The following is an 18,629-nucleotide window of genomic DNA, read 5'->3' as shown; positions in this document are numbered from 1 at the left end:
TAATCGCGTCGAAGCAATAGTGAATTTTGAGCGTCCAAATTCTCTTCGAGCCTTGAGACGTTTTTTGGGAATGTGCAATTACTATAGGCGGTTCATTTCCGGCTATAGTGATCTAGTACGACCCCTTACCGATCTTTTGAAAGATAAGCCGAAATCAGTACGGTGGAACGATGTAGCTGAGAAAGCGTTCGTCAAGACTAAGGAGTTGCTAATTAGTGCCCCTATCTTAACGAACCCAGATTTTAGCAAGCCCTTTTGCATTCATTGCGATGCAAGCGACACAGCAATCGCCGGCGTACTTACCCAATCCCATGAGGGAGTAGATAAACCCATATCCTACTTTTCCCAAAAATTGGCCGGTGCTCAGCAACGCTATTTTGCCACCGAAAAGGAGGCCCTAGCGGTGCTAAGATCTGTAGACAAATTTCGGTGTTACATAGAGGGTTCGGAATTTACGGTTTACACCGATGCGTCCGCCCTCACCTACATCCTTCGTAGTACTTGGCGAACCTCATCTCGACTTTGCCGTTGGAGCATAGAGCTTCAGAGACACGATATGATAATTCGGCACCGCAAAGGCGTAGACAATGTAGTGCCTGATGCTCTATCGAGGTCGGTTGAAGAGCTCTCCACTTCTCCGAAAAGTCAAGATTGGTACAGCAACATGATGCGAAAGGTTCAAACGGAACCCGAAAGATTTAAAGACTTTCGAATCGACGATGGAGTACTCAAAAAGTTTGTAGCAACCCCTAACGATCTTCTAGATTATCGATTCGAGTGGAAAGTATGCATTCCCTCGAACATGCGCGAAAAAGTTTTAGTGGAAGAGCATGACGATGCCCTCCACCTAGGAATCGATAAAACCATAGCCTTGGTCAAGAAAAAGTATTACTGGCCTAGGTTGGCCAACGACGTACGATTTCACATCCAAAAATGCATGATTTGCAAGCAAAGTAAGCCACCGAATAGATCCCAGCATCCCGAAATGGGAAGACAAAGGATAACCACTAAGCCTTTTCAGCTAGTTGCCCTGGATTTCATCCAGTCCTTGCCACGAAGCAAGAACGGTAACTCTCATCTACTCGTAATAATGGATGTATTTTCCAAATTCTGCCTTCTATTTCCCCTACGCAAAATATCCGCTCCCCAAGTGTGTCAGATCCTGGAACAAAGCTGGTTCCGAAGGTACTCTGCTCCAGAATACTTGATCAGCGACAATGCCACAACGTTTCTGTCAAAGGATTTTAAAAGCCTCCTTGACAAATACCGCGTAAAACACTGGAAAAACTCACGGCACCATAGCCAATCGAATCCGGTCGAACGATTAAATCGAACGATAAACGCGTGTATACGCACATACGTACGTTCGGATCAGAAGATGTGGGATTCGCGAGTATCTGAAATCGAGTATGTCCTGAATAATTCACCCCATGGGTCCACCGGGTTCAGTCCTTACAGGATAATTTTCGGTCATGAAATTGTAGGAAAAGGAGATGAGCATAGGGTGGATAGGGATGAGGAAGAGGTATCGGATGAGGAAAGGGTAGGTAGGAAGGTAGAAATCGATCGTTTAATTCACAATATTGTGTACAAAAACCTCCGGAAAAACTACGAAAAGAACGCGAAAATCTATAATCTTCGACACAGAAACACATCTCCGACGTACACCGTTGGACAGAAGGTCCTAAAGCGAAATTTTAGGCAATCGTCCGCGATCGAATCATACAACGCCAAACTCGGTCCAATGTATCTTCCTTGTACGGTTATCGCCCGCGTAGGAACCTCTTCTTATGAATTGGCAGACGACCAAGGAAAATCACTGGGTATTTTTTCGGCTGCTGACATCAAGCCCGAAGAAACCTAAAAGAAACAAAAGACAATAAACACTAGATCCGATCTAGAAAAAGCAAGAAAAAACACTTATCGTTTCGTATTCACGAGCAGCATAAAGTTATGTTGACCCGCCGCGACGTTCGCAATCCGGTGCACCTTGCGAATGTAAACAAACATAATTAGGCCATACAACCGTACTTTTCGTCTAGTTCAGAAGCTCGTCTCGGTACACACCTTTACATAGTAGAATCCAAATTCCTCTGTACGCTTCGAAGGCAGTATCCATCGCCGATCAATGCAAACAATACAGGTAAATGATACAGGAACTGCTGAGACTATCGCGCGGAAGTCCGGCTCGTCCGTACAAGATGGAAACAACATTCTATTTCCACTGCAATTGCTCCTCCTTTAACAATCTCTCTACTAGATAAAATCAACTTTGTCGTTCACTTTATGATTCACTTTTAGTTTCTGTTTACTTTATGTTGCCGAAGATTCTAGCTTTGAGTTTGACAGCTCAATTGTGTACGTGTTGGTAAAAATGCCCTCTCACTCTCACGTTCTTTCACTCACTGGAAAGAGTCACTCAGAGAAAAGGCAGTGTTGCCAGTTTAGTTTCCCTTTGATTTGATTATTTATTAAGTATAAATACTTTGAAATCGACATGGAACATTTGTGTAATGACAGTGTTGTGTCCCCAACGCTAACTTTTTAAAATGAATATAATTCATTTTAAAAAGAGGGAATGTGGGGTAATGTAACCGTTGGTCCCATATTGTTAGCTTGTGGCTTTACCACAATCAATATTTTCCTGTTCCGAATTTGTCCTTTTTGAGTTCGTTCTTGAGTAAAGTCCGGTCCTGTTCCTGTCAAAAGAACTCATGCACTCATGCTGGCAGAAAGTCACCCACATACCCTGTTTAGTTTATTGGCAGCGGTTTGAATCATAAACTTTCATGCAAGACACAATGTCTGACGGTACGAAAAGTAACCCACAGAGGGTCATTCGACAATATTTCGGCAAACTTCGGCCCATTTCTCACTAAAATCGTTTTCTTGAGCTTGGCCTAAATCTGATTCTGCCTTTCTGTCCGTGACCTTTTAAGGAGTTAGAAGTGCGCGCCGTGTTCCCTAAATTAAAAAGGTAAAACTTAAAACTAAAGGAAAATTGTTAAAACGAAAAACTTAAAATTAGATCACAAGTTATAGTACGTGATTAAAACCCATTGTATTTACTAAAGCTATTAGGGAACAATTGTGTGAAAAACGATAGTTGAAACAAAAAGGTCCGTCCAGCGGGCCTTTTTGTGTATTTCTCCTAGTGGCTGCCCGGGACGCCTCCTGAAAAGCCCATTTAACCCCAGAGCCCCCACGTGCGATATCCAAGGACTGAAGGATCGAGAAACGTCCTAAATCTCGATCGAGTATCACCGCTCGGACAGAAACTGCATGCCAGTCCTGGTATTCGTACGGGTTCAACATTAGAACGATCGGTTCTCTCCAACGCTGGTATCGAGAGCCCAACCGGTAACCTCCGGTGAGCACCAGAAAACCGCATTCGCCATTTCCGCCGCCACCGCCACCATTACCGCCATTCCGCCAGTTGCCACACCGTCATCCGCCAAAACCACCACCCGCCACCCTAAAACCGTTAAACCGCAAGTATTGTAAACTAGAATTAAGATAGTGACGTCACTTTAGGATTAGGCCAAAACCTGAATAATATAGGCATGATTTTGTATGTTGAACCAGTGGCTTAGTTTTTCCACAGTGATCCCTGATTTGTGTAATTTGCACCTTTTTGAATAGTTTTCGCTTTTCGTGCTCATAACGGAGTTTCAGGCCTCGCCTTAATTGGTCCGTTCTGAAGGGCAGATAGTGTGGCTTGTGAGCAATTAATCTGTGAGAAATCTGTGGTTTACCTTTCCAACGTAACATCGTTTCTTGTTCCTCCCCTTGGTCCCGTTCCATGAACATGATTGTGGTAGTGTGAGTGTGACCGACAATCAGCATAAGCGACCCTGCTCCAGCATAACTACCGTAGCAGGTAGTGATCCTGTACCTAGTAGCTAGCAGGCTTACAAACATTCAGTAATTTTTCCATCAGCAGCTATTCAGTACAAGATACAAAATCAATATTTTCAAATTCTTTTAAAACTATTCAATGCTCATGACATTATAGATGAGTGCTCGATATACTGTAACCCATTAAACACAAGTTCAAAATTTGAGTTTCTGCCAGCTTTTCTCAAAATTGGACCTCTGTGGGGCATCCTATTCAGAAGTTGAGAATTGAACCAAAATATCTTTGGAAAACTCAAAACAGTTTCTGTGATAACACAAAGAGAGGATCGATAAAGAGAAATCGAAAATGTCAATGAGTTCCTAGCCTAATTGGGGACTACGAAGGTGATGATTTTGTTTGCGGTTCTCTGTGAGAAAGTAAAGGAGGGAAGATTTTTTGCTTTTTTTCACTCATACTCCCATAAGAAACCCTGTAGGAAGAAAGAGTGTTTCCCGGCTCATCAACCTTCGTAGTCGCGAATAAAGAATCACTGTCGAAATGTTCGTGGGATAAACAGGCTTTTCTCACGAGATAACAACCATTGTATTGATTTCCGAAGGTCTTCAGTGAATTTAGCTTACCCTGCTGCAACAAACTATCAGGTAGGTATTGCTAATTTAGAGAAAACTTTCCGTTTTACGGTAGAATGAAAAGCTACCGCAGCTGTCAGACTACTGATTTTCACTGAGGTATCATCAATTTACCCTAGCGAGCCATAGCGATGCCTTGGATAGCCTTGGATACGACGCCGATGATCATTGTTTGTTGTTGGTTTTCAGTTCAATTCACCTTGCAAGCATGCTTTGATTTGGCCTACAGTTTCAATGATAGGATGATTTTCAAGCCTGCGGTAGGACTTTGACAGCTGCGGTAGAACTCGGCGGCTACCGCAGAGTGGAAATTTTTCTAAAAATCCGCAATATCATTTCCATCGTATGTTCGTTACCCTATATGATTCGAAAAAACTACCAGCAGACCCATCTAGTGTCCGGTACGCAATCTTACTGCTCTTTTAGCTCTACCACCACACTACATCGAATGTCATACAAATAAATGCTCAAACGATTGTCATTCTTCTGCAGAGAGCCCTTTGTTATTCCAATTTCATCCTACTTTAGTTAGTCAGTCCTCTCCGATCTCCGACGTTCATAGCACACATCTAGTGCTACATCCCATCCCACACTGCAGTTTGTCGTCATTCTTTCGACATCATTTTCTAAACAACCATCAATCGCATCCTCAGTTCCTGGATTGATACGCACTATGAGGGAGTAAATTTATAACCGTGATAACTCGTGGAAGATTGCGATTACAAAACTGGGGATTTCACTGCGATGAGGTAGAAAAACTGTGCACTGGTGGAATAATTTTTGGCAGTTCACGCGTCATGCGCATTGCGTATTCGAAAGGACATCAAGGTGTGTGCTTGTACCTGCCAATAGCTTACGCGACATGCTAGTATGAATGAATAACATCACCTGTTTGGTGTGGCAGTCAACCAAGTGCTTTATTAGAGTTTGTCGTCATGACAATGTTACTTCGTACACAGTTGGTTCGATAGATTTAGTTTGGATTTATAATTACAACCCAGTCAGCCTACAGATCCGTTCCTCAGAATGTTACCAGCCGATCCACGTATGATATTTAAATTGTTTAACTACTTCTATCTGCTGACGAGACCCTTCCTAAAATGGATCTTGCACCGTTTCACCAACCTGTGCGAACTGCAACGGATTTGCTATGGCTGTGCGCCGGGCGCGCTGCGAACCAAGAAGGTTCAAACTTCGCTGGAGCTCTCCAGAAGGCCCCGGATCAGGCAGATGATAGTGATTTTGAATGAACTAGTCAACCGGGATGTCGACGAGTACTTCCTGATGGAAGAGATACACACTCGAGCGATTGGAACGGTACTTCAGGTCAAGAAGATAAATCCCAAGGTGCACATTGACTTCCCGAGGACTTTTGGAGTTTGTGCTGAGAAAATTTGGAGCTACAAGAGGTTGGTCTGCTTGGTGGAACAGCTGAGGAGCACACAGTATGATTCGGAAAATCCCGAACACGAGAAAAAGTTGCTAACCTTATGGAAGCTACTGATGGGCGACGATGAACCGTTGGAAAACAGGATTTCTAATCAATGGCAGGATATTGGCTTTCAGGTAAGCATGCTGTCGATAATTATTCCACTATGCTTGAATGGCAATTACAAAATAAAATTACCATAGGGTCTGGGACCATTTGGGCTGGGGGACCTACTTTGGGCACTTGCTGCTATAGCTCAGTCAATTTCAATCCGATTGACTTGAATTTTCGATTGTGGCTAGATACTGTACGTATCTGATTGTGTCCCTCAAATCAAGTCAGTCGGTTAAAAACTCATTGAGTTAAAACAAGTGCCTAAAATAGGTCCTCCTGCCCAAATGGTCCCAGACGCTACCACAAACACAGACAAATAGACATAACACTCTTTAAAACGGCTTGGCACATGCATTTACATATCAATTCAAATTTTATTTGATTTCCGCGATCCTTCCACTAGAGGCGCTAGTGTTCGATCGCTTTGACGTTGTACTCGTTCTCGTAGTGTGTTTGTTAGGCAATTGTCAAATCAAAATCCATCATGGCCGACAATGTCTCGCGCGCTTCTACCAACAGGTGGCAGTGCGCTAATGAAAAAGACACCGGGTAAAATTTTTTGATGAATTTCCTCTAAGAATTACGTCTGTTTGTCTGTGCCACATATATAATTCAACGAGTAAGAATCATTCTATGCACAGTAAGAGCAAACATACGATGGTTGTTCGCCGCGTGACGTGAAAATCGTTCTCGGCGACATGAACGCGCAGGTGGGAAGGGAGGAAATGTACATACCGGTAATCGGAATAAATAGCCTGCACGACGTATCGAATGATAACGGCCAGCGATGCGTTTGCAACCTCCCGTGGTGTGGTAGTCCGAAGCACTTTCTTCCCCCGCAAAGACATCCATAAAGTCATCCGACCATCAAACAGAAAACCAAATCGACCACGTTCTAATCGACGGTAAATTCTTCTCGGATATAACCAATTCCCGCACATACCGCAGTGCGAAATTGATTCAGATCACTACCTAGTCGCTGTATGCAGGTGCCCAAAACTATCGACGGTAATTACCACGCGTCGAAATCGAGCGCCGCGGCTCAACATCGAGCAGCTACGTAACGTAGAAGTGGCTCAAGACTACGTGCGTTAGCAGTGGCTCTACCAACGGAAGAGCCGCTTGTCGCAGCTACACTTGAAGATGGCTGGAGAGGGACATCCGATCCGCCATAGGTAGTTCCTCGGCTGCAGCACTAGGCTTCGCGACTCCGAATCACAGAAACGACTGGTACGACGGCGAGTGTGAACAGTTGAAAAAAAAACGAAAAGAATGCAGCATGGGCGAGAATGCTGCAACACCGTACGAGGGCGTATGAGGCACGTTATAGACAGGCGCGAAACAGGCAGAACTCTGTGTTCCGGAGAAAGGAGCGCCAGCAGGAAGAACGAGAACGTACAGCGCTAAGGATACACGGAAGTTCTACGAGAAGCTGAACCGCTCGCGCAGAGGCGCTTCGTGCCACAAGCCGACACGTGCCGAGACAATCTTCTCACGAGCGAGCGTGAGGTGGTCGAAAGGTGGTGGCAGCATTGAGCACCTCAATGGCGACGTTGCAAGCACCGAAGGTGGCATGGTAACAGATCTAGAAGTATGTGCGCAACACGAAATATTTCCTGGCTCTAACCTCCAAGAGATTAAGGAAGAGGTCGAGGGGGAGGTTGGCCGGTTGAAAAACAACAATGCCGGTGGAGCAGAACAGTTACCAAGCGAGCTTCTAAGATATGGTGGAGAAGCACTGCTGAGAGCACTACACTGGGTCATTACCAAGACTTGAGAGGAGGAAGTATTACCGCATTGTGGCAGGAAATCGAGCTTACTTTGAACGATCGAACAAAGTTCGCCATCACACGAAGTTAACTATCTACAAAACGCTGATTAGACCGGTCGTCCTCTATGGACACGAAACATGGACCCTACGTGCAGAGGACCAACGCGCCCTTGGAATTTTCGAACGGAGGGTGTTGCTTACCATCTACGGCGGAGTGCAGATGGAATACGGGACTTGAAGAATAAACGACGAGCTGCATCAGTTGCTGAGAGAACCAACCATCGTCCACACCGCGAAAATCGGAAGGCTACGGTGGGCGGATCATCAGGATGTCGGATAGAAACCCGACTAAAATTGTGCTCGGGAGTCATCCTTCCGGTACAAGAAGACGTGGTACACAGCGAGCTAGGTGGGTCGATCAAGTGGAGGACGATTTGCGGACCCTTCGCAGAGTGCGGAACTGGAGAAATACAGCCATGGATCGAGTAGACTGAAGACGACTCCTACGTACAGCAGAGGACACTCAGGCCTTAGTCTGACCGGTAAGGAATAGCGCAACTATTCCGAAATCAATATTCTCTGAGCAGCTGAAACCCGGAATTTTCGACTAGGGAAGTTGGATTTTTCTTCAAATCCGTGCGTTGGACCTAACTTCGGAAGTGGTGCGCTGTATAGCGTGCGGCAACTGGCGTGGCATCATTTTACCGTGTATTGTTCACAAAGTTCTATGCAAAGGTACCCTAAGTCGGATATAGGATACGCTCCGTAAAATCTTGGACTAGGTCAACAAATTCCAAGAGTCCTTCTATTTAATTTGGTATTCATTGACTACGACAAGGTTTTCGATCGTCTGAACCATGAAAACCTGTGGGGCACCCTGAGGCGCAGTGAAGTTCCGGATAAATGTTTAACCTTATACAAGGCTTTTACATGTAGAGTGCTGCATAACGGAGCTTTGTCCGACTCCATCCGCGTAGTCACTGGTGTGAGGCATGGATGTACGAGAATGGACGTTGTATGGCGAGGACGAGATCATGGTGGGGGCGATTGACCGTGTACCGAATCAGTGGACCAAAACATTGGATGTAAACACGGTCAACCCCTCCAACTGCATAGTAACTGGGTAAGCAGTGGAGAAGGTCGTACTTTCAGTCCTGGGCACCCACGGTGGTGCAGGGGGCCGAATTGAAAGATTTCCATCCTGGGCGATTGCCAGCCATCGCCTTGAGCTATGGCCAGGTCAAATTTCTGTCGACTTGCTTGATTTCGTTGTTGAAACTGCGCCGCCATGAGCCTCTGGCTATGCCTCTGCTGCGTTGTCCTGCTGGGTTCTAATCTAACGCTTGCTAGCAGATTTCGTATCCGCCCCTGCCTAGAGTGTGGCCGACCCACCTCCACTTTCGTTCCCGAATTTCTGTCGCTATCGGCTTTTGATGACATCGACGATGGAGCTCCACGTTGGAGATCCAATTGTGAGGCCACCATGCACGAATTATATACCGCGGGCATTTACTGATGAAGACCTGCAGTTCTCCACTGATACACACCAGGTTTCACTGGCATATAGCAGCATAGATTTCACGTTCGAGTTGAAAATTCGGATTTTGGTGCGTCGACTGATCTGGTTGTTTTTCCATACATTTCTTAAACTCGCAAAAGCAGCCCTTGCCTTATTGATCCGTGCACCTATGTCGATCTTGGTTCCGCCATCGGCCGCCATTTGGCTACCAAGATATTGGAAGCTTCCAACTTTCTCCACTGATTGCTCAGCTACCGTAAAGTTGGAAGGGTTGACCATGTTTATATCCAACGATTTGGTCTTGTTGCCGTTTATGGTAAGACCTGCCGCTGAGGAGCGGTTGGCAAGATCATTGAGCTTGCTCTGCATATCAGAGCGCCGTTGAGCTAGGAGAGCAACGTTATCAGCCAATTCGAAGTCATTTAGGTGCCCCATGGTAATGGGCTGCCACAGCAATCCACGATTTGGTTCACGGTCAATCGCACCAACCAGGATCTCGTCGATTACCATGAGGAACAGTAGCAGTGATAGTATACATCCTTGTCTCACTCCAGCAACGACCCGAATGGGATCGGACAAAACTTCTGGCAGAGGGATAGCGCCAGACGGCGATACCAAGATCGACATAGGAACACGGTTCAAGACGGCCAGGGCTAGGTGCTTTACAAAATACATGAATACGCCGAGGACCTGGGATCGAATCCCACTCCCGACAAACTCGCAAAATGTGAGTTCTTCCTTCGGAAGGGAAGTAAAGCGTGGGTCCCGAGATGAACTAGCCCAGGGCTAAAAATCTAGTTAATACAGTTAAAAAAAAATACATGAAGATCTAATCAGATAGGTCAATGCACAAAAAATCGATTCCAACGTGAAATCTGTACTGCAACACGCCAGCAAAACATGATGCGTGTCAGCAGAATCACACAGAAGCTTCAGGTTTTAGTCAATCGATGTCTGCGGGTTATAATTCGGGCCTGGTGGCATCACAGCTAGGTCTCGAATACAGAGCTTCATCAATGATGCCATTAGAAACCGATATCAACAGAAATTCGAGAACGAAAATGGAGATAGGTCGGCCATACGCTACCGGAAAGCGGAGACGAATCTGCAAGCTAACGCTGGATTGGAATCCGGCAGAACATCGCAGCAGAGGCAGACTCGGAGGCTCGTGGCGATGAAGCCTCAACAAGGAAATCAAGAAAGTGGATAGCGAGCAGGTATCAGTAGGTAGGTTCCAGAGGGACGTTCTCCTCCATTTGGAAAATTTGTGCCATCGCCATTGCAAGGGGTGCTCAGGATAAATAAGTGAGTGAGGATTATTTGGAATGAGAGCTTTTCAAAGAGTTCAGTTTGAAATTCCGCCAAACGCTTTTAGCAGTTTCTTCAGAAATTACTAAAAATGATCTACTAACTAACTTCTCCTAACTTCATGGTAGTACAATGTATTTTTATTCAGATTCTCCATATAAATGTGGAGAATTGTGTACTGTCTACGGTGTTATTATTTGTTATTCATATCCGTTCTTTCTTTCCAGGGCGACGATCCAAAGACTGACTTCCGCGGCATGGGCGTCCTCGGGCTGGACAATCTGGTGTTCTTCGCGCGCGAATACAACGGAGCTGCGCGGCATCTGTTATCGCACTCACACCACCCCACGCACGGCTACTTCATGGCCATCGTCGGTATCAACCTTACGTCGATGGCTTATCATCTGCTTAAGTCCGGCGTGGCGCGAACGCACTTCTACAATCAGCCCCGGCTATCGATCGAAACGTTTCATCACTTTTATTGCTATTTATTTTTCGAATTCGATCGGTACTGGGTGGAGTGCAAACCGAAGAGCATAATGGACTTCAGCTGGATACAGAAAAAGTTCGAAGAAAACATCCGAAAATTGTTGACCAGTGATAGCTGCTGCTTCAAAATGAATTTGCTAGTTGAAAACATTTGAGAGTTACGAGTTACGCTTTCCGTGCTTTATTTTTAGTGTAGTTTCGAATCAATATTTATAGCAAAGTGTGATTTAGTTTATGCTGTATGCACAGTTGATAGTAAGAGGTAATGGCAAAGAATAAAGTGATAAATTATTTCTAAATAAACTGGTGTTTTATAAATGAAGACGATTAAAAATTTCCCTTAGTGGTGGTAGCACCAATAGTGAAGGTAGTGATGGTACACTGTATCCACCAACAATAGAAGCATATTGCAAAAAATGTATTAGCTTTAATTATGACAATGACAAATTAATGGCACAAATTTCCCAAATGGAGGAGAACGTGCCTCTGGAGCAGAGAGTAAAAAATTCGAAGATTGAAAGTGAAGATTGACATTCTCATTTTTTCATTCGTGTTTGGCCACATTCATTGTCAGCTGAATGCCTCTCTTTTTTCATTCAATTCTCTGTCACGAATATTTTTTCGCACGTCGTAAAATGACCAATTTCTGTTAACAGACGTACAATCCGACTTAATGGGCAAATAGAGAACATAATTAATATTCTAATTAACTGCTATACACAAGTTTTGAGGTGATTGGAAGTATAATCGGGAGTTACGGTCCAGTTTTATTTCTCAGTGAAAATTGTCAGTGACAGAAAAATGAATGAATAGATGAAAAAATTCATTCACCAAAATGAATTTTATTTTGATCCCTCAGTTGAGAATTTTCAAAATTCATGTCGAATTTCATTCATTGAAAATGAAAATTTTAAACTCTGCTCTGGAGCCGACCTACTGATACCTGATGAATTACCCAAACCCAAGCCCAAACCCTATTTTAAACAATAATTTTCTTAACGTTTTTCTTGCTTTGCCCCAATAGTAGAAGTAATGGTAATATGAGCGTTCAGGAGAGCAGTAGGGTCTTGTACCGTTTGGGCAGGTGTACCTATTTTGGGCACTTGCCGCTATAACCAAGTCAATTTCAAACCGATTGATTTGTTTTTTTGTACAGAGTTAGACTGTACATGCCTAACTCTATACAAAAATTCAAATCAATCGGTTGGAAATTGACTTAGTTGTAGCTGCAAGTGCCCAAAATAGGTACATCTGCCCAAATGGTACAAGACCCTATATAAAATAATTCAAAGAAATTGATCTACAAAATCAATAGTTGAAATTGTATGGAATTTGTGATATTCAAATAATGCATACTGGTATCATTTAAGGTGACTTTATTTCATTTCTTGTTCATGAGATAATGATTATTAGGTGCATTCCTGACAATAGCTTTATGTGCTCTATGTTTGTTAATTTGTATTCCTTTTAATTTTGCCTTTTCCTACCAATATTATGTTTATCAATAAATTTCTAGGGTAGCAATCAACTATATTTTCATTTAAGTTACTGTCCATTATGGTATTACATTTTTATGTTTCAATTCTATGAACCAAAATGCTACACTGTCATTCTCATAATTTTCGTCCGGGCAAACGGAGCTCCAACCTGAGTGCTGTATTTGTAGAGGATAAACGTGAACACTATAGAATCGAAATCATGATGATCGGATTGCACTGTGAATCAGATTCTCTTTGAATCAACTTTTTCTATTAATGAAAGATAACACAACAAGCAATGTAGTGATTAAAACAGACCGTAACAAAGAAAAAAAAATGCTCAAGTTTGGATTAAATGCTATCCATATTTCTTACATCAACTTAATGGTTTCCTTAAACTATTACATTAAACATATTTATTCGAAAAACAGCGAGAGAGCGTCTTTCGATACTATTGTTTGTGTTTGTTCTATGTTTATTTATGTTCAGCTTATAAGTACATTATATATGCGATAATAATATGCACATTTTACAAAGGATTTGACGCCAGTTCAAAGCACTACAACACTACCAAAATATAAGTGTGTTTATAACAACGAGAAAAAATATTTCAGAAAAATTCGTATCGATCCCGATCAGAAAGGCATAACAAAATTATAACCGATTGAGTTATTTATTTCAAAAAATTTTCATAACAGAATGAGTTATAAAATTCGCCGGTTAGGTGTTAAAATAACAAAAATTATAACAAAAATTGCTCTAGCCATAACATAATTATAACAGGTCTTGATACAATTTTAACAAATTTATAACAACGTGAGATATAATAAATCTTAGAATGATCGAAAAATTATAACACATGTTGTTATAAATTAGATATAAATATATTGGGTAAAAATTGAGTTGGGTAAATTTTAACTCATTTTTAGGTTAATTTTTATTAAGAGTGTTATTTATTTTTAGCGAAAAGTTTTTTGTATAAAAAACTTGCCCCACTTAGTATGTAAAAAACCCACACCCAGACGGGAATCGAACCAAGGACGCCAGCCTTCAACTACAATCCGGCGCCTTTATCCATGAGGCCATTGCAGCACTTGAAGTGAGGGGAGGTTTAAGATCAAGTGGTTCTTCGTTTTGGTGGCTGGTCTATAAATAGACTTGTTTGTCCAACGCACAGGCGAGGGAAACTATGACGTCACATAAAAGTATTCTTGATACAATTGATCGCAATTACGTCATCTTAGGATATAATAACAAAAGTGGATATAATTTAGTTACAATTGTAACTCAAGAATGTGCTTTGCATTTTAGCATGTTTTGTCTCGTGATTCAGACCAGAAATAAATGTCGTATCTTCTTTAAAGTGGTAAAGATAGTCAATGGCTCTCAAGACATTGAAAAGAGTGGTACAGTAATGTTCCGATTTTATCACCCCCTTTCCATAAATGTTTTCAAACACTGTAAAAATCTATATGCGTTTTCAATATTTTGAACGTTGGAAAGCACGCATACAAACTTCATCCTGAAGAAGAGGGAGGAGATTTTCCCTAAAATGTAACAGGGCATTAATAAAAAATGAAGGTCTGACGCGTGGAGGGGGTGATAAAGTCGGAACATAACTGTATACAATTTCACCTTTTCTTGGCGCTAGCGAGATAATTATCTAATGTTTCTCACCATAAAGGAAGTTCCTGCCTAGCAAAGATATGCAGTAGTCTTGTGATTGGAAATTACATCACTTCGTGGCGTTAGTATGCATTCCTGGAGATTGTTAGATTTAGGTGGCTTGTGAAATAAAAAAATAAGTGTTTAAAGCCCAATTTAAACATTATATGGTACAAGAATTGACATACTAAAGCAATTTTGTGAGTTTTGCTTTGCCTCGTGATCTCATATAATGTTTTTATTTGCAGCAAAAATACTCACAACAAGCAATTTCCTCAAGTATTCCAAGCTACTAGGTACTTCACTAAATACTAAGTATTCCAACTTCGAACTTCGGTATTTGCCTTGGCATTTGCTCAATATGCATGACGATGTCCATCAACATATCGATAATATTCTGCTATTGATTGGTTTTTCAAAAGCTTTTAACAGGGTTTCTCATTTTGAACTGCTGCAGAGATTATCACATCTATTTGATTTCCGTTGAGATTCTGTGTCACTGAGTAAATCCTATTTGAATAACCGCTTTCAAATAGAGGAAGTTAAAGCAAATCATTCTAGCCCGATCGGTATTCCATCGGGAGTGCTACAAGGATCGGTTTCAGAACCATTGCTGTTAGCCTTATGTGCCAACGGCCTTCCATCATCTTTGAAAGTATGTAATATCTATATTAGCTCAAAAAATCGTTTTTGCTCCACACCGCTTACTGGGGGAACAGGGTCGTTGAAATATGATGAAATTGGAGTCACGTAAAAATCACCAGTTGCGACGCCCTGATTGAACTATTTGATGGGCATCACTGCAATTAGCAGTGAAACATAGTAGCCATGATTTCTGTGTTCTATCTTTGGACCCATATACAGCAGCAATGTTGCCTGCTGGGAAGCTGGAGGATCACTGTTAAAGTTTCTCCAGTTCGATGAAAATCGATAACTAATTAATTAGCCGTCCGATTTCAAAGCGGTCTTCGGCAAAGTTGTAGCTAATAAAGTTGCCTATGAGTATCAGGTTTCAATTAATCATCTTAGACAGTTGGGAAAATGTTACGGTCGATTGAATGAAAAACGTCGTTTCCCGTAGTAATTCCCATATAAACTTTGAAGGGCTTGTGCAGTCTCAATTTTCAACCAAATTAGCTCAAATTTTGGGAGGAGACATAGATTCTGGTTACAAATCGAATAAGCGGTGTGGAGCAAAAACGATTTTTTGAACCACGCTAATCTACATGTTTGCAGATGATCAGCAGCTGTATTTCTACTGAATTATTATGAACATTAATTGTATGGCATATATTTAAGTCATGTTATTTTACAACGAACATTCACGATAAAATAATAGCATGAAACCAGCTCACCCATTTATGCGAATATGGCTTTGCTGCTGCCGAACCACCGCACACTACTCTATCAAAGTTTCTAATGGTAAACGATTGCAAAAATTATTACATCAGCTTGATTTCAGTAGAGATTTTGTATCATTGCTTTAATCCTATTTGAATACCGCTCTCAAATTGTAAGTGGATGTTAAACGAAATCATTCAAACATGATCAGTGGAGGATTGTGACACTTAAAACTTATTACAGGAATGTTGACAGTTTCGATGAAAATCATCCTTTTCAAATCCCTTTTGATGCCTCACTTATCGTATAGATTGGAATTAATATTAAACGCTTCTGTAGCTGCATATAATTGTTTGAGATGTGTCTAGATACTCTAGTACTACTAGTAGCACTCGTGTCCTGAATAAAGGTAGCCAATATCAGTGGAGCACACTTAATTTTTTTAGCACTAATATATGTGTAACCCTAATAGACCAAATCCGTGGCGCTCAACGAGTGACTAAGACTTACATAGATCGAAAATCAGCTCGAGCAACCACTTACGCGAATATTTTGCAATAATTTCGGCATGGGAACCACGTTTGGTTTACAAATCACCTTGGAATACCAAAACATGTTGGTATTTGACAAAAATTGACGACAAACATGCCTAAAGGTCCAATCTGCAAAAGAGAGGCTCTCTTTGTTCTGATTCTCATTAAATTATCACGATGTCACATTTTTACAATTTGTTATGTGAAGATCAAAAAAGGGTTGCTTTACCTTCTGACATGAGAAAAATCCAAATTCATAAATACAAGTACGTTGTAATCAAAATAGAGGAGACTTAAAGAGAGTCTCTCATCTGCAGATAACCCCTATAGGCATGTTTGTCGTCAAATGGGAGCGTACGAGTAATTTTGAAATTTGTATAAATGTTAATCGTTCAATGAATGCCATGCAAAAGTGTAAACATTGGTTCTCCGTGAGGAGTAGTGGCTGGCCCATATAGCCACAGCTATAAGGGCGTGGGTAGGGTATCCAGCAAGACCACGCTGGGTGTGAAGAGTTCGATTTCCGGTGGGTCCAGGAACTTTGCATAAAGGAAATTTTCTTGCCATCCTTGGGCATAGAGTATCTTCGTGCCTGCTGCACGATGCACACATGCAAAATGGTCATTGGCAGCGGCAGCTCTCAGTTAATAACTTAAGCTGAGAAGCTGGATTTGACCCAGTGGGGACGTTACGTCAAGACGAAGAATTAGTATGGGAGTGAAGAGTATGGCTGTACACCACAGAGCGGCGAAATTGCGCACCAAACACCACCTGTAACATATTCATTTGACATACACTTCATTTTCAAAACTATAACTGAGTTTGTTATAATGTTGATATAAAGATGATCAACATGAATTTATTTTGATTATAACTGATCTTGTTATAATTCTGATATAATTATATCAGGTTTTCAGATCAATTCTGTCAAATATATCTAAATATAACAAACGTTGATATATATATATCAACCGTTGATATAATTTTGTTACATTTTTGTTATGCCTTTCTGATCGGGATGCTATAAAAAAATATAAATCCGGGAAAGTTTTTGGGAAGGCTCGATGTTCAGACTCTTCTGGCGTTTACAAGAGTCTTTCAAATATGATCAGGCTACTCAATAACAACTTTAATGGCCAATTAGTCTTGTTGAGGTTTTTAGAACGGTCATAAAATCTAATACTTTTTATTTGGGTTCTATGATGGTTCCAAGAACCTCTTCTAGTCTGTTCAAAGAAGTTCTTGCTGAAGCTCCTCCGAAAACTAATTTAAGTCTGAAATCCTCCATAAATACATGGATCAAAGTTCATCAGAAATGTGCATAAAAGCTCTCCATAGGATAGGAGCATCGGTTTAGGCCTGTCAAAGAGGAATTATGAGGAACTGTGCTAATATTTAGTTTATGTATTGAAAGACACTGGCCAAAATAGAAGTACAGCGCTAGCTTTGGCTATATTTTTAACTTTGGTTTCTATTTTGGCCAATCGTGAGTATTTCTTACGGGAGTGACCAAATTAGAAGCACCTAGGCCAAAATAGATATCTGAGAGCTGCTTTCTTGATGCACAAGAAGGTCATAAGGCCAAGTCTCCCATGCTAGTCGAAAGCTCACATCGTAGGATAACTAATGGTACTCAGACCCGACTTGAAACTAGGTAATTCTCAGACACTTTGAAAACATACAGATCAACTTTATAAAGCATCGATATTCCAACAGAAATTAACTGAAAATGAATATATGTAGACTAGCAGCGATCAAACCCTTGCAAGTTAGTAATAGCTCAACTACAGTCTACTAAGAAGTGCAATTTAAGATTTTAGTAGCAGTGTATTTCAATCCAGTTTAATGGTAGTTAGATGCAATAGTCTTCAATTTTGGCATGCACCAAATTGTTGGTGCCCAAACTGCTCAGTTACAGTCTTTTCATCGTTTGTTCAAAGAAGTACATCCACTATATCTATTTGCGTGTCACGTGTTGTCCTGTTCAGTGAATATGATCAATTTGTACTTAAATAAGGGTGCCGCACACAGTTTTCAGTGCTCTACCGTGAGATTCCACATAGCCTATCAGACTAAGACCTAGGACCTAGTGTCGCTGCCGTTGGGGAAGCGGCTGTTGCTGTGCCGGTGGCGGTGGTGGTGCATGGGACGAAGGTGCGGCTGAGGTCAACGAAGGATGGTGATGGGACAGTGGACCGGGAGGGTGGTGGGAATTGCCGCCCGATGCACGTGCCGAGTGCGACTGGTGGGAACGTGACGAAACGGTTGGAGATGTTTGCCGTAGGTGATGCGCTTGCTGTTGCTGTTGGGAATGGTGCTCCTGTTGGTGGTGCTCCAACAAGAGTGGAATCTATAGTCCGACCGGAAAGTAGAATGTGGGTAACGGTTGTTATTGGGCAAACGGTCACTGCGTTACAGAGTTACGAATGTTAGTTGTGAAAATATATGAATTTTGATACTGTTAGGTGACCGCATGATTTGATTTCTAGTACAT

The 18,629-nt window shown here is 41.9% G+C and overlaps 3 protein-coding genes across 11 annotated transcripts in view; 2 read left to right on the top strand and 1 right to left on the bottom strand.

Annotated features, from left to right (window-relative positions):
* Window positions 1-556: 556 nt before the first annotated feature.
* LOC134290486 (uncharacterized) lies at window positions 557-3,504 on the top strand. The gene is made up of 3 exons (XM_062857638.1): window positions 557-953; window positions 1,485-1,543; window positions 3,319-3,504. Exons 1-3 carry the CDS (start codon window positions 557-559, stop codon window positions 3,502-3,504), a joined length of 642 nt encoding a protein of 213 aa, XP_062713622.1.
* Window positions 3,505-4,998: 1,494 nt separating this feature from the next.
* On the top strand, window positions 4,999-11,421 carry LOC115261342 (ELMO domain-containing protein 2). The gene is made up of 2 exons (XM_029862795.2): window positions 4,999-6,054; window positions 10,857-11,421. Exons 1-2 carry the CDS (start codon window positions 5,515-5,517, stop codon window positions 11,271-11,273), a joined length of 957 nt encoding a protein of 318 aa, XP_029718655.2. The 5' UTR covers window positions 4,999-5,514; the 3' UTR covers window positions 11,274-11,421.
* Window positions 11,422-16,610: 5,189 nt separating this feature from the next.
* LOC109398831 (protein AF-10) overlaps window positions 16,611-18,629 on the bottom strand; it is a 66,134-nt gene continuing 64,115 nt past the window's right edge. For 4 of the 9 annotated variants that reach the window (XM_062856445.1, XM_062856446.1, XM_062856444.1 and 1 more), the window contains one exon: window positions 16,614-18,485. In XM_062856445.1, the coding sequence (XP_062712429.1) occupies window positions 18,222-18,485 (264 nt within the window). In that variant the 3' untranslated portion in view covers window positions 16,614-18,221. Of the gene's footprint in view, window positions 18,486-18,629 lie in introns of all 9 variants that reach the window. The other 5 variants (XM_062856447.1, XM_062856448.1, XM_062856454.1 and 2 more) reach the window with 4 other exon arrangements.

This window comes from Aedes albopictus, chromosome 3 (assembly GCF_035046485.1).
Source record: "Aedes albopictus strain Foshan chromosome 3, AalbF5, whole genome shotgun sequence".
Classification (NCBI taxonomy): Eukaryota; Metazoa; Arthropoda; class Insecta; order Diptera; family Culicidae; genus Aedes; species Aedes albopictus.
Note: the sequence above shows the minus strand (reverse complement) of the source record. Positions and strands in the feature narration are given on the sequence as shown.

What these genes read in the sequence shown, in the direction of transcription:
- LOC134290486 (XM_062857638.1), top strand. Translation starts at nt 557, where the DNA reads ATGATAATTCGGCACCGCAAAGGCGTAGACAATGTAGTGCCTGATGCT. An exon ending in ATGCATGATTTGCAAGCAAA is followed by an intron (nt 954 to 1,484) that starts GTAAGCCACCGA and finishes ATGAAATTGTAG; the next exon opens with GAAAAGGAGATGAGCATAGG. An exon ending in AGGTATCGGATGAGGAAAGG is followed by an intron (nt 1,544 to 3,318) that starts GTAGGTAGGAAG and finishes GTTCAACATTAG; the next exon opens with AACGATCGGTTCTCTCCAAC.
- LOC115261342 (XM_029862795.2), top strand. Translation starts at nt 5,515, where the DNA reads ATGTTACCAGCCGATCCACGTATGATATTTAAATTGTTTAACTACTTC. An exon ending in GGCAGGATATTGGCTTTCAG is followed by an intron (nt 6,055 to 10,856) that starts GTAAGCATGCTG and finishes CTTTCTTTCCAG; the next exon opens with GGCGACGATCCAAAGACTGA.